This window comes from Misgurnus anguillicaudatus, chromosome 17, assembly GCF_027580225.2.
Source record: "Misgurnus anguillicaudatus chromosome 17, ASM2758022v2, whole genome shotgun sequence".
Classification (NCBI taxonomy): domain Eukaryota; kingdom Metazoa; phylum Chordata; class Actinopteri; order Cypriniformes; family Cobitidae; genus Misgurnus; species Misgurnus anguillicaudatus.
In genome coordinates, this window is record NC_073353.2 from 3,775,182 (window position 1) to 3,801,067 (window position 25,886).

The following is a 25,886-nucleotide window of genomic DNA, read 5'->3' on the forward strand; positions in this document are numbered from 1 at the left end:
GAGCTTGAAACCAATTTAAATTTTAGAAACCAATTTTACATATCATAAAACATATACATTACCATAACACAGCTTGAGACAAATGTAAAGTCCCGAAACAAATTTAAAATTCAGAAAACAAATTACCAAGAACACACTTTTACAAACACCAAGACAAATTTACAATTATGAACAACCGGAAAGGGAACGTACCATCCATATTGGAGATGGCAGCACACATTGTGATGTTCCCACCACGTTAGCCAGGAACATCTATAATGGCTCTGTGGCCAATGACGTTCCTGTGGTCTTTTCAAGTCCTGATTGAAGTGTTAACAATTAACCATTCAGGTGTTTGGGCAGGTGGCACATAGCCTATATTGGCCATTTAGCTCGTGTAGTGTCAGTTTACACGTGGGTGGCTATTGTCATAAACGGACATTTCAACCTCTCCGGTTTCAAAAATAATATCGTGCACACTTGTCAGTTTTCAGAAAAGTGTTTATTTACACGTACCCGTGCGTGCATGCCGGCAGCGCTGGTGGTGACGCGAACTGGTTCCTACTCGGTTCTTCATGTTGGAGGGAGGAGTTAGATGACGTCAAAGTACCGCGAGAGCGAGTTGAGGAATCACACGTAGAGGTCTAATTTCGAATCGCTCTCGCGGTACTTTGACATCATCCGTCTGTCGGTTCTTGCAGCGCCGAATGAAGTCGAACACGCGTAAAATTGCTGACCTCCGAGCACTCGTCTCTGCTCCTCGACATAATGGAGCAGCTGTATTTGCAAATACAAACACACGAAACGAGTTTGCACGAACATAAATGTGATCTTGGAAGCGTTGTAGCAGTCACATGTAAACATAGGTCGCACTTTTGACGTAGGTGCGAGCTCTGGCGCATACTCTGTGACGTTGCCTGCTTAAACATCCGTTTGTCTCACTTTACATGCAACTGACTGTGCAACCGAAGATTTTGAAAATCTCCACTCTGGCCGGAATTTTTAGAAACAATCGGTTTCAGAGGCGAGTTCTCCGTTTGCGTGTAAACGAGGGGCACAAACGAAGGTAAATTTCTCAGTTTTTAAAAATAACCATGTACGTGTAAACAGAGCCTAAATCTCTAAGTTTTTAAAAATAACTATGTAACTTACGTGTAAACAGAGCCTCATTTTTAATGGTAGTGTTTTGATAAGGCAAACATGTGACTTTATGTCAGATTGTTGTGTCTTGTGCAGAGAACTGTGTTCAGTGCATTGAAAAAGTGCCATTGTGAATTGCAAAATGTGTGTAAAGCAGAAAATGTGTTTAGACTTTTGGAGACTTGAGAAGAGGTGTTGCTCTCTGTGTGTCAGTTTAAATAGTTGTGCGGTTCATGTCATTTTAGTGTGTTAGCAATTGGAAAAAAACAAGAAAACATAAGCATTGTGGAAATGTGTTTACTTGCTGCATGTTGTGTGAAAACGACATGTAATGTGTGAATTGTATGGCCACAAAAGACCGATGCTGTGCTAATTGTGTTTAGAGTTTTGAAAATGTGACTGGTTGGACAAATGCTTGTTAGCGACAGAAAAAAACTGTAAAACAAAAAAGAAAATCTAATCTAATCTATTGCGTTTCTATTTGGCCACGTGTTCTCATTCACATCACACCTGATGTCTTCTCTGTCAAGGCATTTTGGAAAGAATCTTTTGCCATGTCTTATCCACCTCTGACAGTGTTCAGGTGTGACATCTCTGAATGCACCATCTATTGCATCCAGGTGGGACTGGAGGAAAACCTCTTCCTTGTCCTGGTGGTCTTGTTACTCATTTGGTCTTCCGCTGACTCTTGTAGACATATCTTATTTTTTGTGTTGCTTATAATGTTCCTTTTACACACAAGATCGACCTAAAGAGCTTCTCTTTTACTCTTTTGTGTACCATATGGTCATGCAATCGAAAGAACCTGAGTGTGTTTCTTGGATAAGAATCAGCTGTGATTTATATATTATATAGTTGTTTTTCAATCCAAATGGAATAAAATACAGGGTATATATTTGTGTTTCAATTCATCATATAAACAGCTGTTTACTTTGACTATAAGTGAGGTTTAGCACATACTGTTATCTGTTTTGACATGCTGTGTGAAAGCATTTGACATTAAACATCTATTGTTTTGGTCTTGTTTGAGTTTGTGTGTAAAAGGAGTTATTTTTAGTATTTTAAATTTGTGTTAATTATATGCATTTTGTGTTAAAGCAACAAAAGTGTTAATAGTATAGCTTACATAGGCGGATGTAGTGCTTGTTATTGTGTTAAGAGTTTTGGAAACTTGTTACATGTAAAAAAGTGTTGTGAAATGTCCCCTTTAAGACAACGGTGGATGGAGTTTGTTTTACCCAGCCAGCAAAGGAATTGCAAAAAGTAAATCAGCCTTAAATGTCTGTTTTGTTGGCAATTGGCACGTAAATGCATATAATGTAAACAACACGAACATGAATCATAAGTCATTCAGAGATAATGATATTATGTTTTGTGTGTGTTGCTTGCTTGTGACCTTCTTTTCATAAAATGGAGTAAAGCTCATCTGTCTTTTATAATCTTTTATAATTTTTTAATCTGAAAAAGCTACAGACTCTTCTGAAATATAAAGGATGTAATACTACTCTATAAATGGTTTCATCAGAAGTGCGTGCGGTGACGCAATAAGCATCTGATCCGAACTTTAGCTCTGGTTTCAGTTTTTTTAATGGTCTGACTAGTTGCTAAACTGAACTCTTGAACAAATACCTTGTCGAAAATAACAAATGTTTTGGTTTCCTAGATAATCTACATGTTGTTTATTTTGCTTGTTATATTTAAAAGGACTTTGTTGTTATTTATTCTTAGCGGAGTTTACTGGGCCGGGTTTCCCAAAAGCATCGTAAGGCTAAGTAGATCGTAAAAACGATCATACGAATCATCTTAGAATTACGGGCTGTTTCCCAAAAGCTTCGTAACTTAAGTTGCACTTGAAAATCATCGTAGATCTACGAGTGCTCTGGAGTAATCGTTCATTCATAAGTGCATCGTAAGACAACAGAGTTACAAGGTCACCTGCAGGACAACCAGCAAATTGCACTCCTGCAATGACGATAATGTAATGTTTTAAATGTTTATTTATTTATTGGGTTCTTCTTTGTTTATTTTATATTAAATATATAATATAATATATTTAAAATTCAAATGAGAAATCAAATTTAAATGACTAAACAAATAAATAAAGAAATGAACATAGATAATAAACAACAAATAATAATAATAATAATAATGGAAACTATAATAGAAACGCAGAAGGCATTTCGCAGTGGGACGAGTCCTAACTAAATACGGAAAAGAATATTTAATAAATTATTAAAACATTTAAAAAGTCATTGAACAATAATGAAAATATATTATTAAAAATATTAGTGCACATCGGCTGAAGATCATTAGCTTAAACAAGCTTCTGCTACAAATTCGAGTCATTCTATTGGTGACATTTCAGCACTTGACAAATGGATAGCGACTCGTAAGTAGCACTTAAAACCCAGCTGCGAATGATTGTTTTACGTGCATCTTTGGGAAACGCACGTAAATGAACAACGAATGTTCGTTAAGTAGCTCGTAGAAAGCGCTCTTAAGTGCTAAGTTCAATCGTTATCGGGAAACCCAGCCCTGGAAGTTACGTGATGACCACGAAAGACGCTTGTTTGTGTTGTTACTACTGAAACTGTATAGGTACTGAAGATTAACATGAGATGAGCAGAAACCATGTGTGTGACCTTTAAAATTACTTTTTTATTTTTAACTTGCACTTGAAAATGAATGATAAAACTGATATTATTTACATTTTTGTGTTTTTCTCTTGTTAAAATTTTCATTTTCAGATTGAGGAATTCTAAGAAGCTGGAGGTCTAACTTTAAAAGATGAATGAGGGGAAGAGTTTTAAATGATGCCCCAGGTCACTAAAGTCCCGAGGTATGCATTTAAGGGTTAAATCTTCACCATCCGGAAAAGGCGAGGCGGGGGAGGCTTTGATGGCCTTTATGTTATCTCCAGATTGTTCAGATCTCAAGGCCAAACATGAAACTTCATGGACTCTTTGTACATATTTCTCTAACAGTAGTGTAGATTGTTTAGTTTTACCCTAATGAAGTTTCTCTAACATCATCAACACAACCTATACTCCAACCCATACAACCAGTTAGGTCATTAGTTTGTTCCCCCAAATACAACTCACAGAAATGTTAACTAAATTACTACAACTATTGGCAACAGGTATAACTTAATATATTAGGGTAGGAAATGTTTTGGAGTATAATTTCGCAATGATGACGTATTGGTAGTGATGTAGTACTCGAGTCCAGTCTCGAGACCGATTTCTGTTTTTTCTGACTTGTCTCGGACTTGTTCCTTCAAAGACTCGGTCTTGACTCTGTCTTGGACCACAGCTGGGAGGAGAATAACTTGTAATTTCAGACCAAGTCCTCGAGACCAACGCATTTTTTTATGTTCATATAAAAAACACACAATACATAACAATAATAATAAAATGCAATGTTGATGGGCATTATTTGAAAATGACATCCCATGGTACAATGCAAAGATACTGCCATCAGAGCCGTTTATTTATCTCTAGAAAAATAGGCAGAAGCTGATGCGTGTGGTAGGGGTTTTTTTAATGATAGTAAAAGCATAGTTGATATTAATACTTTAAGACTGCTCCTTTAAACAATTCCCAATCTAGCTTAGTCTGTAGACCTAACTGTTGATGATTAACTGGGGTAATATTAAATCATAAATATAAAAACTGACATGTTTTTATGGTCTTGCTCGACTCGGTCTCGACTCAGACCCCTGCTGAAAAAACAGCATACCAGCAAGCCCCTTATATGTTGTGTTTTTTTGGTGCTGGTTTGCTAGTGAACACCAGCTAAACCAGCATCAGCACCAGCATTAGCACCAGCTGAACCAGCACCAAACCAGCATTAGCACCAGCATCCCTTGCATATGTTGTGTTTTGATGCTGGTATGCTGGTGACCACCAGCAAAACCAGCATCAAACCAGCATAGACCAGCATAATTCCCATGCTGGTTTGATGCTGTTTTTTTCAGCAGGGACTTGCTTCCTCAAAGACTCGGTCTTGACTCGGACTCGACTGTATTTGAAAACCAACGGACTCGGCCTCGACCCTTCAAAGACTTGGTCTTGACTCGGACTTGGCATAGGCGGTCTCGTGACCATCACTACGTATTAGGATATGATTTTCAATTTCAACCACCAGGATCAATTGTATTTATATTCCGGCATTTTGAGCAAATAATGTTCTCATTTATTATATAATATCAAACAAAGCATACAAAACAGTCATAATTTTTTAAAAAGTACCAAGCTCAAATGATTTATATGAGGAAAATACGCAAATGCGATTACTATCTGCTGTAAATTTCATATGCGGTGTGTACAGAAGAAGTCATTTTTCATCTTTGATTGTGAAATAGCATTGGCTCTCATGTGTCTTGTGACCCATTGCATAGTTGTGTCAGCTTGCAGTTTAAAATACCATTGGCTCACGTGACCGATTGAATCATATAAAGTGATTTTACGGCTTTAGTTACTTTTATTAATGAAATATGTTTTATTGGTCAATTTATGCAAAAAATATCAGTAAATAATATCAGTTTTATCATTCATTTTTTTTAAAGACGTGACTGGACTTTTACTTGCATGTTGTGCTTTATATGGTTGAGAAGTGGTTGGGTTTGGGTGGGCTTAGACGCTCTAAAATATCTTTTAAAATCATAAATGTTTATGAAACAATTTCTACATTTGCAAATGCGTCTAATCTGATGTGATGCGCCATGCTTCTTAAATCTTGTAGTGTGAGCATGTTTAAGATTTAAGAGAAGAAAATCTGATTCTCCTTATCTGTGTGCTCCGACCAGATTACATAATCGGTCAGGGTTTAAAAATCTTGTAGTGTGAGCCTGGCCTTAAAGGTGAAGAATAAAATGATCTGCTCTGATTCCAAAGATTAAAGCTATAAAGATCCTGGGATCATTTAATGTGAAACGTCAATGGGTCTTACAGCAATACAGCAGATAGAAGAATATAATATCAGAGAGCAATCAAAGAAATATTAAATTAATCATTAAACATGATTTTCTTAGGATAGTAGAAAAAGTGCTGAATTAAAATTACATTAAAAAATACTTATAAATGAATTTTAAAATGGTTTGCATTTAATATGAGCACTGGATGTTTTGTCAGATGTGGTTGAAAATAACCAGCGTTCAGGGTTTAGTCATACTTGTTTAACAGTGTGTAAAGTGTCTATTACTGTAAGGAGGAACCGGGTGGTGCTAGACTTGATTTATACATCAGAGGAAACCTAATTTAATGCTCCTCTCTGTGGATCCATTATTGTCCAGCGGCCTGGAATTCCCCAGGCAAATTCTTAGCAATCAGGATTGTGTCTCTCACCTCCCCCAATGGTTAAATCGATTACAGGTTATTTAAAAAAATCTTTAAAAAATAAGCGACAGAGAATGCGTGCAGAGAAATCTTTGTAGTTGAGGCGCATATACAGTATGTGAAACACTGGCGATAGCTTATAGACTCTCTTTGTGGTTTTGTGCTCTTAATTTGCTGTATATGATTGATGATTATAAGAATGATGTTTACCTTTAACCCATCAGCCTCAGCACTAACCACTGATTCTCCCCTTGTGATGGATGAATACCTAATGGATAACTATAAATAACCTTTCCTCACTATTCTTCTAAATGTTAAATGATAGCTTGATTTATCTGTGTGACTGTCATTTCTTATTCTTGTAACTCCACAGTTTGACATGACAATCTTTGTTCATTTTTTTGTGCACTCTCAGAACAAAAATGCTATAAAAGCTGTCACTGGGGCGGTACTCTGTCAGAAAACATGGATTGGAGAATAGGTTGTGTTGATGATATTAGAGAAACTTCATTAGGGTAAAACTAAACAATCTACACTACTGTTAGTAGCTTTTCACATACATTACATCTTTACATACAGGTACATATCTTTACTTTAATGACACACAAAAGGGTATCATTCCTCTTTTGGTATGGAACTTGAGGTCTTTATCATTTAATATCTGATGTCTTGTATCTGATTTTACAGTACACTGAAAAAAACGATTCATTCAATTTACTCAAATTTTTTAAGGTAAGTTGTTGCAGTCAATTTATTTAAGCTACATTTAAACAAAAAAGTAAAATAAAATAAAAAACTTTTGTTTACAGTTTTTTTCGATTGCTAAATGACAGTGGGCACAACTGTAGTCACATGTGCAAAACTCTAACTACAGTGTGCACAGCAGCAGTTCATGTGGACCAAACTCTAGTTCATTTTTCATTGCTTGAACACAGTTTTCAAAACTTTACACACTTATCCCATGACTTTAAACACAACCTGTACAACACTGTGGATTTACAGCACTTTGTTCAAATGCTAACACACTGCTGTCAAAACTGTCAACCACACATTCAAAACACAATTGATTTCAGCCTTGTGCCCTTCAAACACTGCTGATTGCAATTTCATATAAACATATAAATATACTGATATATAGTATAAATATTACGTAATAAATGTACATATATAAAAATAGATATAGGTAGAGCTCAGAAAGACTAATTTTGGAAATGGAACACGGAAGATGGGTTCGTAGAGGGAGAAGGGTGGCATGTAGTGGCCTGATGCTAGAGAGAAGCACGATCAGCCCCTCAATTATTTCTTTGAATTACAATATGTACTTTTAGTTTCTACCTTTTTTTCTCATTACTGTAATTCCGTAAATTACTACAGACTATTGAAGCAAACTGCTATTTTTCATTTACCTTAAAGAATTATGATGTTCTAAAAAATGAATAAATCATGTGATAAATCAATCAATAAATAAATCATTCATTGAAGAAAACATTCGTTTGTATGAAGTCACTGAAATTGTTGACACTGTAAAGATAAAAAGTTAGTATTTTGTGTATTGGTGTTTGATGTTAGTGTTTTTCTCTCAGTGTGTTCTGAGTGACAGTGTGTGTTATCTCAGTGAGGGTTGTGTTTAGTGTTTGGCTGCTTTTTGAGTCATGTGTTAAGAGTTGTGCTCAGGTGACTTTTTGTATTGCAGACTGTAGTTAGAGTTTTGCACATGTAGCTCCAGTTGTGCTCACTGTCGTTTAGCAATTGAAAAAACTGTAATAAAGTACAGATATAAAAATAACCATTAAAACAATGACCTAAAAGCAAGTCTAAAAAAATCGCTTAAGGTGTGATTTAAAAGTACTAAGAGAGGCAGCATTTCTAATTTCAAATGGTAGAGCATTCCATAATTTAGGAGCTATAGATGAAAAAGCCCTATCCCCCATAGAGCGTAAACGGGTACAAATAGGATAGGATATGAATCCTCTGTACAACCTAATAGATAAATTCTTAGCTTTGAGTATCAACAGCATTACTAACAGTTTAAATACAGAATAAGCATTTGAACTAAAAACATCTTGGCCACATTGCAATTCATAGTAGTATCTATTAGTATGAAAGTATAGTAGCGCATTGAGTAATCTTCTCTTTTGACATACTGTATAAATTTGCATGCTATAGCTATATGAACTCAAAGGTGTTTTAGTATTTTAAGAAATTTAAGCTAATGAGTTTAGCTTTAGGGCCATTTGAACAATTCCAGCGTTTTAGATTCTCAGAGAATGCATTTATTTGCAATATATTGAACCATCTGTTTATATTTTCCTAATTCCTTAAATATAAACTTCAGAAATCAGACAAAAATATCAATCTATTTACAAGTTTTCTAATTTAGATGAAGGAAACATGCATGCGTTATGGATGTGACAAATAATGGACACAAGTTTTTTGGGAGACAGCATACTTTGTAGGAATTTAAAATGCACAAACCAAAGCATTATACCCAACAAATGAAGAAGTGACGGCTCTTCAAAGAACATTTTATATTTATTTTATTTGAATTTTTGTATGCATTTATGAAGAGGAAACAGCGTTATGGACGTGACAATTCTAAAATTTGCACTTACTTAACTATGGAAAATAATTAAAAATGCTTTATTTAAAAAACTTTAAGAGAGTTTTTTCTTTAAGAGACTTTGCATACATATCTAAACCCGCAAATTTTGACATCTGAGATTAGTATGGTCAAAAACTTTACTTTTATATAAGGTTAACATTTGCATGGAATTTCCCAATTAGCTTGCAAAGATTACACAACAAAGTTTGGTTTATATGATTAAGATGACTGTAAATGTAATTATGTGGAAGCCATGTGTCTTAATTCTGTCATGATGTGTTTCCAATTACAAGCGCAGTAGATTCAGTGCATACTAGTCATATGTAAATGGGGATGCAGATACTTTTTCCTGATTTACAACCACACAAACAGACAAACAGACCCCATTCTACCAAGGGATGGCTCCATTTACAGTTGCTATGAGACCAGATTTCATGGTAATGGTTGAGATAGGGCTGGAATGTGTTTTTGTCACAGAATCCATTAAAACCAGAGGGCGAAAGGAAAAGAGGAGATAATGTTTTAAATAGTGTATTAGGACCTGGCACCCTTTCAACTGTTTTTGGTGCCAGCATACCTTTTAGTCTGAAACAAACAATGTGCTGATTGTGTGTGTGTGTGTGTGTGTGTGTGTGTGTGTGTGTGTGTGTTCACCCAAGGAGGGTGTGAATTAAAGGCGAGGTCACTGTTCTCTGCTGTTATGGCTGCAATGCTTGAAATCACAAGTGGTGGCATTTTTAAGAGTCCAGTCTCATGACCATCTGTCCTTTACAGCTTCTCAGACTAATGACTGTCCATAAGACACATTGGAGTCTAAGAGATATTGAAAGCATTAGAATGAGAGACACTCAGGGATAGTGAGATAAATAATTCATTGTAACATTGATAATGAAGTAGGTTATTTATAGAAATTTCAAATGTTTTTCACATAGCATGTGACCTCTCAAAAATACTCAAGATGAAGTGACTACCCATCATTCCTAGTCTTTCATCACTTCTGATTTTTGGCCCTTGTTTGTTTCTTTTACTTGAAAAGTCGGCGTGAAACAGTCAGCAACACATTTTGGTTCAGATGCAGTAATTTGCAGATTTAAACAGGATGTTCAATGGAAAACTATAGGGTGGGGCTTGACTTTATCCATTAGAAATTCATTGATAGGTTGAAAATACAGTATGAGATGTTGGTGAAGTAAGCCAAACAGGAAAGTCAACCAAATGTAATGACAATTTGTATGTTTTTAATGAGGTGGCTGATTCATTTAGTATTAATAAGTACGTTTTAATACGATTTGCTTTTGCCCCTGTGATGTTGCGGTTAGGGGTGGGACTTCATTATTGTTGGTTAACAAGAATAATTACCACTAAAATCAGGAATGCATATTAAGAGAAGTAATAGCATTGATTTTGTTATTATGTTAACTTTAATGTACATTTAAAAAAAAAAAGAGAGACACGGGTCAGGTTTTGCTCAGGAGGCTTTGTTTAGTTCTGGGTGTGTCCTATTTTTCTACATCACCGTCAAATACACAACATTGCATTAAATAATCAGTTGTGAAAATAAGCTGTAGCTTTAATCTTTAAGTAGACTCTGAGACCATAATAAATCCAAGAAGAATTGGATGATTTTATGATGATGTTATGATTTAATGACTTTACTCAGGAGTATTACGGCACACAGAATGGACATCAGACAGTATGCCACCTGCTCCCTGTCCCATCTTGTTATTTGCATTTGATTTAACACTGTGTCAGCTGACCTGTACAGCCTGGAACAACACATCATATACAACAACCATAATGTCTGTGAGGACATACACAAAATGAATAAAGATATATAGTAAAGCTATAGTTATAGTTAATGAATGAATCACATTCAGTAAACTGGCACCCTTGGATTTGGTAAACGATGTCATGGTCATTATTAAAATTTTCATTAAGCACATTATAGAGAATAGATGGACATTAGATACATTACATTTCTTAAAGGTGCACTGTGTAGTAGTGTTGGGCGATATGCCCCATTTTGAGATCGTCCTATCGTCAGCCTGTGAGATCGGCGATACACGATAGTATCGGGGGGCGGGGCAGTAGTTTACTAATTCTTTTATTTTTTTAATTTTTTACTCATTATAACAAGTCACTTGATTAGTGGACAAAAAAAGAATAAGAGCAACACCGTCATGACCGCAACCTTCTTAAAACTAATGCCATTAATGCGAGCGCGTCATTAAAACCCCAACCATGATTACTTAATAACTGTAAAAAAAACACGCATCTGCGCACGCGCACATACAAACAATTCAATGCATTTGTTTGGTGCTGTTGCAGAAGGCTACACGTGTCAAGCAGTGGTGCTCTCAGATGTGCCTTTTTAAACACATTGGTCCAGCGGAACGCGATCACATTTTACAGAATCCTTTTTTAAACACGAGTGATGGTGTTGCTACAACTCCTTGAAATGCATATCATAAACAAGATAAATACCTAGCGATCTAACTTTGGACCGAGCGCAGCTTTCTGCACGTACGCGAGTGTGAGAGAAGCGCCAATATGCAGCGGGTGGGTCATATTTTTAAAATAAGGAAAGTTTGCCTCAGCTGGCATGAAACGCATTAAACTGAACAAATACATAAGGATTACTACTTTAGTTTATGTTTAGACTTCGGACAGATGCGAGAGCGCATGCACGTGAGAAGCACAGCTGCTCATGACACGATGGATTTAGTGCTAGAAGGAGTCCAAGACGCGCGCATTAAGTGCAGGTAATGAATCCTCTCTCTACAAGCTCTCCGCGTAAAGTGAAGCCCACCAACTCTCATGCGAGGAAAAGCATGCAATGTGGATGTTAATATAAAACTATGATGATGATGATGATAATAATAACAATCATTCGCCAACTATCGTCATGACTATCGCCATGAAAGCCTACCATTGGCGATATGTCTGGAGATCGTCGATACACGATACTATCATCTATCGGCACAACCCTATTGTGTAGCTTTTAGAGGGATCTCTTGATAGAAATGCAATATAATATATTCATACTATGAGTGTTGTATAAAGACCTAACATAATGAATTGTATTGTTTATATTACCTTTTTATTTACATACCCCACGGTTCCCCTTACATGGAAGTTACCATTTTGTGGCGTCATGTTTCTACAGTAGCCATAAACAGACAAACTGCTCTGTAGAGTGCACACTACATTGTCTAAGATGATGACATGTTTGTCCTGTGGCGGCCGTAGCTTCTCTATGCGTTTCGAAAGGTAGGGGTGAGCGGTGGACTGAGACGTTGATTGCAATTCACAGTCTCACCACTAGATGCTGCTAAAAATCTATAAAGTGGGCCCATCTTGTCATTTAGCACCACACTCCTTTCATGAAGCTATCAGGAACCCAATGGGGTTACCTAATAAAATGTAAAATAACAATACAAAATGAAAAGCATGGACATTTTTGTTGAGACTGAAACACTTGGTGGATTTTGGTGTGGTTTGCCCAGTGTGAGAGAATAGTCATAGCTGTAAAATCACAAGTGAATGTAGTTTCTCACCTGAATGTGAAGACCCTCCTCTCTGCATATGAAAGAATGGCAGACACGAGGCTCTGTTTAAATGCTTACTTATAACACAGCACCTAAAGCACATGCTGTTTAAAGGTTTGCTGCCATTCTGAAACTTATTAAGCTTCTTAAACATCAAGCCCTGAAACCACAGAGATCATCATGTTAAAAATACCCATCAGCACTACAAGCTGTAAAATGCAGCATTTTAGTCAAATTACATATATTTTTATGTTACTTTACCTTAACCCTTGTGCAATGTTCAAATTCACTACGCTTTCAGAAAATGTAAAAATGTGCACTGTAAAAAAATATTTAGAAATTACAGTATTACTGGGTATTACTGGCAACTGGCTGCCAGTAACTTACTGTAGATTTTACATTTATGTTATTTACTGCCAACAGTTTGTTCAAGTTAAAGGCGGAGTCCACGATGTTTGAAAGCCAATGTTGATATTTGAAATCACCAAAACAAACACGCCCCTACCCCAATAGAATCTGGACCTTCTGTTGATAGACCCGCCCCACACATACGCAAACCGGCATTTGATTTGATTTGATTGGCTATAAGTGTGTTTTGGTAGTCGGCCCGTCTCCTTTTCCAACGCGTTTTTCAAACATCGTGGACTCCGTCTTTAAATAAACATGAAGCATTTTCAGTCTTTACCTTCTACAGTAAGTTACTGGCAACCAGCTGCATTATTTACAGTGTGGTTATAATGTCAATGGGGCAAAAACAGCCACAAACTGTAAATGAGGGAAAAAAATTTATCTGATGCTGCACAAAAACTAAAAATGCATCAAAGCCAATGTTTTTACCAATCTTTGACATGCCCAAGATTTTTTTTTAAATCCAGCCACCATCACTTTTTATATTGAAAATCTGTCATTTTGTGTTTTTCCCCCAAATCAGTGACATAACGTATGAACTTGGCAATTAAGGAGTTAAAATCGTGGAATTTTTGTAAACATTTGGTGGTTTTGATCAGTACTGAGGTGAGGTTGATTAATCTGACACATTTTTACAGCTGTTAATTTAGTGGATGTTTTCATCCAAACAACCAGAAAGGGTAGTACATTTGCCCACCGTATATTGTTGAGTTAAAAAAAAATTCAATTTCGCAAAATATTTGTCAATATAAGATTTGTCACCAAAAATCATTCCATTCGCTGAAACACAAAGAAGGTTGTGGCCAAATTAAGACTAAAAACAAACAAACAAACAAACAAACAAACAAACAAAAACATAGTGGATGAAAACGTCCCCAACAACCCAACTTGTTTTTATAAGTAATGTCAACTTATCTTAGGTCAAAACTTAATATTGTAGGTTGAGCTGACTTGCAAAACTATGTTGTTCTAACTTCATGCTGCAATTTCTTTTACAGTGTAGGGAAAATTACAACTTGTCAGAATTTGAAACTATTAAACCTGTTTGTAGTTTCAAAATAAAACAAATGTACCATATCTTTCATATTTGCTAATCAGATATTCAAATAATAAATGTGACTCCAGCTGCTGAGACATTGAGAGCAGCTGAGTATTTGATGTATCTGAACACTGTGAAAACAAAACAAAGGAAGGGGGTTTGGTCTGTAGCTGCATATCTCTTGAAAAGCTTTGATAAACAAATTGTGTGTCATGGTGTTAATACTTCACAGCTCACTGAACTGCTTCCTCATTGGCTTTGAAAACTGAACCCCCACCTGAGCCCAGCAGATTTCTGGACATTATTAAATCATATTCTTCACCGTCTGACATCAGACAGATAACTCATTTCTTGCATTGGTCATTGTTGATGAAATCTATCATATCATGACAATTCACCTCATCAGAGTAGACTAAAAGTGTTTGATATTTAGATATCTATCAATCCGTATACCAAAAAGATTTAATTCAGAGATAATGTCAGATATCAACATGACAGTCTGTTCTAGTCACACCTAAATGCAAAACAAAGACATGCTGCCCTCTATAGGTTTCACATTCAACTACATGAAGTTTATGCAGGTATAACTACACTAGTCAACGTTTGAAGTGGATCAAAAAAGTTCATAAAAGTTGTCCAAAGACAAGAATGCCAATTATTCAATATTTTAATACAACTTTTATGAAAGGTTTTGATCCACTTCAAATGTTGACATAGTTGAACAGTCACTATACTCAACCTCTTTTATCACACATAAAAATACAGAAATATGAAATAAAACATTTTTACAGTGTACTAAACACTACTGCACAGACTTAGCTCAATCATCATTATTATTATGTTATATTTAATACCATTTTATAACCTACTGGCTTTTCCAAATCATTGTAATCTAAAAGTTCATGAAAGTCATACAGATACTCAGTGGATCTCATTCTTTTTACCTTATTTTCTACAAAAATTTAGACCCTATAAAATGTTCTAAAGCTTGTCATACTAGTAAACTAGAAAGATATATATATATTCATTATAAAACACACTTAACTAAATATTGACTTTTATTTTAGTCTTATTTTATATTGTTATGCCTTCTGCAGGAAATGCATTTTAAAGCCTGCTTGGAAGTTTGCTGAGGCCCCCTGGTTGAGAAACACCGCACTACAACTCCTCACAAGGAGACAAACGACTTCCTCTGAGAAAACAGCACAATTACCGTAATGAGCTGCAGTGTTGGGGGTAACGCATTACAAGTAACGTGCATTACGTAATAATATTACTTTTCTGAAGTAACAAGTAAAGTAACGCATTACTTTATAAATGTACACATTAATATTTGAGTTACTTAAAAAAGTAATGCAAGTTTAGTTTAATTAATTCAATATAAAAACATTATGTGCTGAATTAAACTAAACATAGTCACATTATGCACTCTATGCGTACATGCCTTTGTGGGAACAGTTTGAGATGGCAGGCCAGAGCTCGACATTTTTGTCATGAAATATGCAATTTCTGAATGCAGAACTTTTCAGTCATAAAAACACCTGCAAGGCCTGAAAGAGATCAAGCCTCAGCCAAGAAAAAGTAACGCAAAAGTAACTAAAAAGTAACGTAAGCATTACTTTCCATAAAAAGTAATGCAATTAGTTACTTTTGTGCGCAGTAACTTAATATTGTAATGCATTACTTTTAAAAGTAACTTTCCCAAACTTTAAGGGCATTTTTCTCTGTTTCAGTGTTTGTTACTGCACTTAGCATTTGTAGGGCAGTATACCCAGCAAAGTTTTTTTTTACAAAGAAGACAAAATCTTTAGTCGAAAACTAGCTAATAATGTTGTATTCATATATTGTAGATGCCAAAGCTACTTAGGAATGTTTTTTCAAACATGAACTTTTCTAAAACAAGATGTGCTACCTAGGCTTGTTAATTAAAGGCGGAGTCCACGATGTTTGAAAAACAGTTTGGAAAAGGAGACGGGCCGACTACCAAAACACACTTTTAGCCAATCAAATCAAATCAAATGCCGGGTTGCGTATGTGTGGGGCGGGTCTATTAACAGAAAGTCCAGATTCTATTGGGGTAGGGGCCTGTTTGTTTAGGTGATTTCAAATATCAACATTGGCTTTCAAACATCATGGACCCCACCTTTAATGTTAATAAACTAGCCAGATAAAGTTAGCTCGCAACATGGCCAAGTTTAGTTTACAAAATTTTTCCTTTATTTTTATCTTCCTCTGTTTTTCTTTTTCTTTATTTGTCTTCTGTTGCTGCTGACTCTTCAACAGTGGCGGTTGTTGATTTCTCTTCCGAGGGGCGCAAATTTAAAATATGTGTTCGGAGTGTCATGTGTGTTGCTCGTCGTTTGTGTTTGGTGCTTCATGTGAACCATGTGCATCATGCATCTTGTCAAAATATGTGCCTGCTGCACACGGGTCGAAATGGTTTATGATAAAAGAGACGCTTACGTTCACAAAATACTCGCAAGACACTCACTTAACACTAAACTCTGATTGCTTAAGTATTAATCAAGCATCTGGCAAACATGAGTGTCACTTTTATCATAAACCCCTTCTAAGCATCTGCAGCTGGCACTTATTTTGACATGATGCGTGATACACATGAGTTTACGTGACGAACCACACACATGATGTGACATACATGTTGCAATGAGCTTGAGGCCTCGAAAAGAAGTCCCCGGCTGCCACTGTTCTTCAAGCACCTTAAGGGTCACGTTCTTCCTGATACCATTTTTTAAACCCTAGTTAGTGTGTAATGTTGCTATAATAGCATATGTAATACCTGTAAAATGATAAAGCTCAAAGTTCAGGCGATATGTTTTCTTCAATAGAATTCCTCTTTAAAAGCCTACAACGAACGGCCGGTTTGGACTACAGCCCTCTATTTCCTGCTTTAATGACGTCAGTAAAACAGTTCGTTGACTAAACTCCGCCCACAGGAATACGTCAGTCACCAGCTTTGGCTCGAACGGCTCTGCTAAGCTAAGCTGCTATCGAATCACAGCACACTAAACAAACTACACAATCAGAACTCGATACGTATTTCTGAAGGAGGGACTTCACATAACAAGGAAGACATCAGCCTTTTTTGAGGACAGTGAAAACAGCGTTATACAGATAAGTAAATTGTGTGAAAAATACCGCGTTTTTTACACGTGAAACATGAACACATGTTATATTGCCCACTATAAACACAATCAAAGCTTCAAAATCACAGACAGAACGGGAGCTTTAATCTCAGTCACAAGCTAACATAATCAATATTACATTTCATCTGGTCATGGGGGCCCTCTGGTGGCCACTGGGTCCCTAATCACACACATAGACCCTTTTAGGTGGGTCATAGGCTTTAGCAACCCTAAATTTCTGCCCAGCCCCCTAATTTTTTTTTATTTATTCCATGATCTGTACACAAATTTGTGACTGCTTTAGCCTTTTCAAATCTCATATAAAAACGGTATATAGCCTCAAGTACTTTATTGCTTTTATAAACAAAATATAATTATTAATCTTAAAGAGCACCAATAGTCCGATTCACGATTTTACATTTCCTCTGGTGTGTAAGTGTGTATTAGTTCATGTTAACGATATGCAAAGGTATAAACTCCAAAGTAAACGATGATGCGAGTTATCGTCTCCAGCGTAAATCTCTTTTCTTGGACTACAACAAACACAAGGACTGTAGGCAACAGTTTACTTCCTGGGATTGGTGAAGTAGACAAGACCGACATTATCATAATTCCTTTGTTAACTAAAAAGTTAACTCCTCTTAGCATTGCATTGTGCAGAAATCTTTCAAACATGGTAAGGAGCGTCTTGTTTCTGGCTGATGTCAGAGGTATTCAGGCCAGTCACAACGTACAGGGACACAACGCTTTTCAAATCCGTGCGTTTCAGGAAGAGAGTGAAATCTGGAGCTACAAAAATGTACGGTATGTGGAAAATAATGTTTTTTAATCATAAACCACGCAAACACTTTGTATTATACCAAATACACAGCAACAAAATGTTTCATAAATGTTTAAGGGTGGTTCCCTACTGAAAAGACCAGCTAAAACAAGCTGGTTGGCTGGTTCTAGTTGGTCTCCCAGTCTGGTTTTAGCTGGTTAAGCAGGCTGGATTTAGGTGAGATTTGGGCACTTTATAGCTGGTCAGGCTGGAAGACCAGTGGACCTACCAGCCTTAACCAGCTTGACCATGCAGGCTAAAAGGTTGGCTGGTCTTAGCTGGTTTGGAAGTAGCTGATTTAAGCTGGTCCTCCCAGCCTGACCAGCTAAAAAGTAGTCAAAACCAACTAAAACCATCTGAACCAACTAAAACCAGGCTGGGAGATCACCTTAAACCAGCCAACCAGCATAGGCTGGTTTTAGCAGCATGGTCTTTTCAACAGGGTTGCTAAGGGTGCTGTGCAGATACATATATTTGGAGTCTATAACCCAGTCTCAGAATTAAAGACTAAAACTAACCCATTTAAAAAAGTGCATAAACCCATAACCAAATAAACAAATAAAACTAACAGGCCTCATTTCAATTACGTTGTAACTGGCATCACAACTGCAACGTCACAGAAATGTAATTTCATTAAATTAAACAGCTCGAAGGACTGGTGATAAGTTATATTATATTGCAAGAGAAAGCTGTCTATTTGATTACTGTGCTTTAAGTCCTGTCAAATTGTGAAGAACATACGCGTTGCGTCCCAAACCGCCTACTTTATAGTATGTAAAAAACACTACTTCGCCTACTATATAGTATGGAAGTAGGCTGTTTGGGACTTTCTGCCATACATCTTACTCATGTTTTACATGCTCCTTTTAAACCTTTTTCCATTGTATTGCTCCTCATGTGGTCACCAAATGTTACTGGATGTAATGATGTGCTGTGTCAGTAGAGGTGCTGTTGCTCCTTTAAATGTAATTACTACTGGCACGACAAGCTAAATGTAGAAAATAAGCTATAAACACAAGACAAAAAAACCCTCCACAATATCATAAAAACATGCACATTTCTTTCCACCAAAATCCATATAACGCATTGCATTTACAGTTATTACACTAAATCAACTTAAGTCGTTTTTTTAACAGGAATTTGAATTTATTATATAAATGTATATAAATATACAGTTCCGGAAATATTTGTTAGAAACTTTCGTTTGCACATTTTCACATGTTTAAAAGTAGAAGAGCATAAGAAAAGAATTTATATTATTGGTGAAAAGTGATTTGTGCAGGAGGAGAGAGAATGCATATTTTACACAAAATTATGCAGATTTGTACCATGCTTATACTATTGTACGTTTATAAGTTTATGTTTTTTGTTTTACAGTCGTTATGCAATTAAACTAGTTTGGCATAAACATAAATGAAACTGTCCTGAGCCAAATAATGCTAAGAGAATGCCAAATGTTTTGGGATATAAATGGTAGCCTATATTTTTAAGTTTGACATTTTGACAAAATGCCCCATGGCATGTAAGCTGTATAAGGTAAACGCCTATTAAAACAGAACCCCTGTTCAAATGTCTTTACAGCAAATGTTTACACAGTTAAACAATTATGAACCACAGAAATAATTTTAAAAAACATGCATAAGATATCAAACTATTGTCTTTTTCAAATTATTGTCATTGAGAAAAAAAGTTACATTTTAGACATTTAAAATATGAAAAAATGTTGAGCTGACATGTAAAGCTACCCTTTGAAAACATTGTTTTTACTTAAGTATTTTAATACCATCTACCCTAATCATATATTAGGCTCTTCTGTGTTAAATATTAGTAATGACTGTACTATTTTAGATGTTTTTATTGACTTGTTTTTAATACTTATATCAGCCCCCAAAATTAAATGTATTTTTATTTTACTTTAAAGGATATAATTAACATATTTTAAACTAGGTGTGTTACTGCCAACATACTTATGTGTAATCAAACTTGACTCAAATATTAAAGTTGTAGCCTACAGAAATACTGCTCTTGTGACAACCTTCCAGTCTGACAACTTGCTATATGTACTTATATAATCACCGTTGAAATGATTACACGTATAGATAATTTATAAAAAGGTCAGCTCCAGCAGGACTGCAATAAGCAGAAAAGTTTGTTGTTTACACCGACAGGTGTCGCAGCAGGTCAGGACGCCATAACGGCGCAAGTCATAAACGTAGGCTACCTAAATTCTGAAGTCGGGACTGTCGGGGTTTAAGTCATCCGTTTACTTTATAGTTAAAAAAATGCCAAAATGCACTTTGGGGTTTTGCTTTTATTGTATTTATCTTTGTATTGAATATATAATCTGTCGGAGGATTTGAAGCGTGTGTTTCTATATTCTTTGTAATCTTATTTTGTTTTATTGCATACTTTGTAGAAGAAGACTTCATAGAAGTCGTAAAGTCATTTCAGATCATTATTATTTGAACGTGGGCAACAAAAACTGGTTTGTCTAGCACCGAACAATGCATTTATGTTTTTTTTCAATGTAATTATGTTTATGCAATTTAAGGAATGTATTATCAAGTTATAGCCTACGTGCTGTTTTCATTTAAAGAAAGATTCTGCAGTGAATAACCACGCGATGCATACATTGCAGGAATATGCTTATGGGAGCTGTGTGCATCCGGCATTCATTGGCTGCGGAACGCGCACAAGTTCATCCTCCCCCGTGACGCACGATAAATGTCCGTCCTCCCGCATTTCGGCTGACAGACAATCAGGGTCTGCATCGCATCGCGTCGCGTCTGCTTCTGTTTATCTCCAAAGTGAAATGCAGCCGTCATCAGAAAAGTGATTTAATCCTGCGCTTTACAAGAGTTTTTATGGGTTTGCTTATTCGTTGGACTTGCGTTTGTTTAGCATTTTTTGCTTTATGAAAAACATGACTGGAGTTTTTGACAGCCTTAGTACAGATATGCATTCAAACCAGATTACCTCCAGCAATTATCACAATCTGCACAAATCCCAGGAATCGCCTACTTTACCGGTCTCCACCGCCACCGACAGCAACTACTATAATAATAACCAGCAGGCCGGCCAGTGCACCGGTTCTCCATACGGCCAGATCAGCTCTTACCAATACCAGAACACCAGCATGAACGGCGTCCAGTATGGCTTCGGTAATGCGTTCGGCCCCTACAGCGCGTACGGCTCCTGTTCTTCACCAACTCCTGCAGATGCTGGTAAATATGACATAAATTAGCTTGGCTTGTAAGCTTTGTAATGAATTATGAATTATTGTAGTAAAGAACGACGTTAAAATAGCCTAATTATTTTATGGAGCTGTTTATAATTTTGTTTGGTATTTTTATTTTACTAAATTATAATAGCATGCGTTACCTATGTGTAATGGCATAGTAGGAATTTATATTATATATATTTTAAGAGATTTCTCTGTTCTTTAATAAAAAGCATTCATACATTTAAATCTTGTTTTTATGTCACAGAAAAAGAAGAAAGTGAACCTGAAATACGAATGGTTAATGGAAAGCCAAAGAAGGTCAGAAAACCTCGAACTATTTACTCGAGTTTTCAGCTGGCGGCCCTGCAGAGGAGATTTCAGAAGACGCAATATTTGGCTCTGCCGGAGAGAGCCGAACTGGCAGCATCTCTGGGCCTCACACAAACACAGGTACAGATATATTTCGAAGACTATAATTTATAAATAACATACCACCAGCTTAAAAAAAACTGCCACTGCTTTTGTTATTAATATAGGCCTAACTGCACAACAAATTAAGCATATTTCGGAGACCTTGCATAATGAGATGCAAAGTAGTCAGTTAATTTTGTTACAAATAAAAACAGCACGAAGTATATAGTAAATTATAGTAAAACGTATAAACTAAAATTCTTTAATGTTCTTTTTATTTATGTTTTAAAAATAAAATAAAAAACCATGTAAAATTCAGACAATTCCGACGACGTTTTGCACAATGCTTATGTTTATTCTGCCGTTTTTCCAGGTAAAAATCTGGTTCCAGAATCGTCGTTCCAAATTCAAGAAGTTGTGGAAAAGTGGAGAAATCCCACCCGAGCAGCATGTGGCCTCCAGCGAGTCTCCACCTCACCACTCACCGCCTCTCAACACGGCCTGGGAGTTCACGCATAATCAGAGAATGAACAATGCAAACGCCGGTTTGCCCCAGAGCAGCAGCCCCCCGATCACGACCACCCCTTCCTTTCTGACAAACTACCCCTGGTACTCATCCACGAACTCTGCAACCCATTTACAGCCACTGCATCATCAAAACACAACTATAAGCGCCGGGACAATATTTTGATCAACTTCTTAAAAACTGGGAAAATCATATTGCAACTTACTGTAACTAAAGACTTTTAGTCCTATATTTATACAGTGAGACGTCACCTACGCCACGTTGATCACATCTTTTGGCGCGTAACAGTTTCTTGTCATGCAATGGACACGAAAAAATCAAACATATACAATTATTTTTGTATTTATTTATTTTGTTTCTGGGGGTGGTATATCAATGGATTCATTTTTTTAATTGCTCAGTAAACCACTGTTGTCCAAAGCCCAGAGAGCTCACGTGGACGTTATCGGAGTGAATATTGCAGCAGGGTATATAATAATCATTAAAGCACATGTAGCACAACCTCAAGCTGTTTGGTGCCTTTTATATAATGACCTCACTGTCCTCATATAGAGTAAATGTGTTTCATGTGGCTGCCTTTTGTGTTTATTTTACATTTAGTAAGCTACATGAGGTAAGTTGACAAAACAGCATCAATCTCTGTACTCGAGTGTTTTCATCACATCATCTTAATAATATTGCCATAGGATATTACATTAGGTTGTCACTGTGTTTTTTCTTTTATTATTATTATTATTATTATTATTATTATGAATAAGACATTATTGTAAAGCACTGGTAAGCTACTGATGTTCATGTTCACCTGTAAAAGGAAATTTTCTCCGAAGTACTTTGTTTTTATTTATTTTGAAATCTAAATGAAATATTCTGCCACTAAAATGACCAATCTTATTTAAATAAAAGGTTTCATGTGAATTCACTGTTTACGCACTGTTTTATGGAGGGGATTTTTCTACTTTTTTATGTTTTTTTTTTCTGTAGTTCACTGTTGGAATGTTTTGTGTGTTTTTTTCGTGGATCTGTCCACGCCTTCCTCTCGTTGCTTCGGCGCCAGTTGAGTCTGTAGTCTTTAATAAGTCTGGCTGGAGACGCGATGCAACGGCTTGTAAATGTTTCACACACAAAACCCACAAATTCGCCTTTTGATGACTAACGTGACAGGTGTGTCGAGTCCACTCTGTTATAAGTGGAGTTTATGCGAGTTTGAAATAATCAGATGCATTGCTATTTTAATAGCCACTAAGTCAGTTGTGTTCCTTAAAATTCTGGGACATAGAAGAACTTAAAAAACGTCGGGGAGGCGAGACGCTCGACAGAGCCTCGGGCAGGGAACGAGCAGTCAAACACGCCCCGGCACGAAGGCGTTCGGCTGCGTTCAGACTCTCTGGAGTCAGAGCTCTGCGCGCTGCAGACTTTTTATGAAGTAAGTCCAGGCAAAAAAGCAGGCTCACAACTGCCCCGAGCAAAACAACATGGAAACATTTCTCATAACTTCCACCGCCCGCGCACAATACAAGGCCTTTGTAAAAGGGGTTGGACTGCCTGGTAGCCTACATGGATTTTCCACAGAATAAAACAAAGGGAAAATGTGTTGATTTTTTTGTAGGGTTGTTTGAAGTAAATAAAAACGAAAAACCGAATGCGTGACAAAAATATCAGTAATGCAACATGCCCAAATTTTCTTTTCAACAAATTTAATTAAGCCCGTTATTAATTGCGCATGTCATGTGTCACCGTTTTTCTCGGATTAAACGATTAATGTCATCCCACCATGCGTGAATTAATTGCGGTTGTTCTTGAAACAGGTAAAGATGGTATCACAGCTTGCTTTTCATGTTACATTAATCTATTTGTCTGAGGGTTCAAAAGCTGTAAAGCAGACAAATGTAATGAGGATGTATCCTGTCAGTGATTGCCACGTTACACGTTGATGTGTGTCGCCTGAGGCTAAAAGTAAGCGTCCATACTGAAATCTGCCCCGCGGAGATCCACAAGATCCAGATTATATCCGTTCAGTAGAATAAACAAAACACGCACAGGAAAAGGGCTTCATTTAACCAATAGCGGTCGTCTTCCTTTAGAGTGCTTTTTGGTAAAGGCATACGACACTTCTCAATAACGCACTGTTAATCCAAAACAGTTTACGCACACCGTCCCTCTAGACAAGCTCCTGGGGGAGTTTAACTTGTGATCAAGAGTAATGAAATATCACATCAATTCTGGTGCACACAGTCGTCTAACCAAAGCAAATCGTGTTAACCCATACTTCAGACTTAAAACGAGCCAGAGGCTTGACCACATGCTTTTGCACCGCTTTCTGTCAGCCTGTATTTTTGCTGTCTCTGTATATATATATATAAAATATCTGAAGGAATTGGTAAAACTGGCCAGAGTCGCATTAACATTGATTAAGTCTCTCACTGGTGGTTCAAAATGGACAAGTGTCACACCTTGCGAATGCAAACGAATGTAAAGTTGTACTAAAGCTGTCTGCTGCCACATGTTCTTCGCATGCCTTTCTCTCGGAAAGATTAGCAATGATGTGGTTTTAGACACTTCCGGAATCCTGTAGACAACTTGAAAAATGCCATACCCCATCCCTAATTTATACTCTGATCTGTAATTTTATCCACAATTGCTCCAGTTGAGCATTCTGGCTCCCCGATCTGAAAGCCTGCAATTACTATATAATTCTTCGCAATTTTAGATGTCCTAATATGGACTGTAATTTTTGTGCAAGACAATTTCCAGCTATTTCAAGCATCAACATTGTCAAAGTTGTATGTACATAATAAATGGTAATATCAATGCATAGTTTTTAGCATAACATCTTGACTCCGCGATAATTATATCCGTTTAGAGCCTACGCAAAATTAGCCTGAATTGCATGGTAACTGCCGCTTTAAATTTTTAAAAATTACTCATAATTTTCCCAAAGATTACCAAGATCTCGAGTGCACAATGTCATCAGCGTAATGAGGAGTAAACATTTATGCTAATAATCAGCAATTTTTTCCATCAGCTATAAAGAGGGAAAATAAAGCAGGATTTTTCATTCCTGCTCGGAGAGCTGCTGTCAGCTCTGAGCCCAGCTAGACGAGGCTGATTCTGGGACCCAAAAAGCCGAACTCATGCCATGACTGCGGGATGCTCTTTTCATATTCTTCAAGACACATCTTATAATATAGACACTGTCAAATTCAGTTTTCTTCTTTATTACAAATTAAGGTAAGTTTACGCAATTAATTTGTTAACGAATGTTTGTGAATTGTACATGCAAAAATATTACCTAGCATGATCATTGAATTAAGATTCGTCTTGCATTGCAGAAAAATAATCGAGAGGCTCTATTTCTGAACAAAAGATTTTGAAATTTAGTTTTGAATCATTTAGGCTATGATAGACATGAAAATGTTGTTGTCACAGATGATTTTGTTGTATGCGGCATTCTTTAAGAATTAACCGTAGGCTAATAGCCTAATAAAATGGTATATCAAATAATCAACAACCGAAGGTGAATGATACTATTAAAATATTTTGACAAATTTGGCGCATTGAAGTGTATTAATGTTAGCCAGAAGATAATGCATGTTTGGTCCTTATGTTGTGTGGAGAAAACAAAACATAAACCATTCGCTGTCATTAATAAAGCCGTCTGAAATTGCGAGATAGTTTATCTATAGAATCCAGTAGAATATAAAGCAACCCTTG

General features: G+C 36.5%; 1 protein-coding gene and 1 long non-coding RNA gene across 2 annotated transcripts; both read left to right on the forward strand.

Moving 5' to 3' along the window:
- Window positions 1-933: 933 nt before the first annotated feature.
- Window positions 934-18,354, forward strand: LOC129452538 (uncharacterized). Its single transcript, XR_008647163.2, has 3 exons — window positions 934-1,045; window positions 3,867-3,958; window positions 15,150-18,354. It is a non-coding gene; the product is annotated as an uncharacterized lncRNA (long non-coding RNA).
- A 127-nt stretch (window positions 18,355-18,481) lies between these two features.
- Window positions 18,482-23,090, forward strand: dlx2a (distal-less homeobox 2a). The gene is made up of 3 exons (XM_055216433.2): window positions 18,482-21,239; window positions 21,504-21,688; window positions 22,023-23,090. Exons 1-3 carry the CDS (start codon window positions 20,930-20,932, stop codon window positions 22,338-22,340), a joined length of 813 nt encoding a protein of 270 aa, XP_055072408.2. The 5' UTR covers window positions 18,482-20,929; the 3' UTR covers window positions 22,341-23,090.
- The last annotated feature ends 2,796 nt before the right edge of the window (window positions 23,091-25,886 follow it).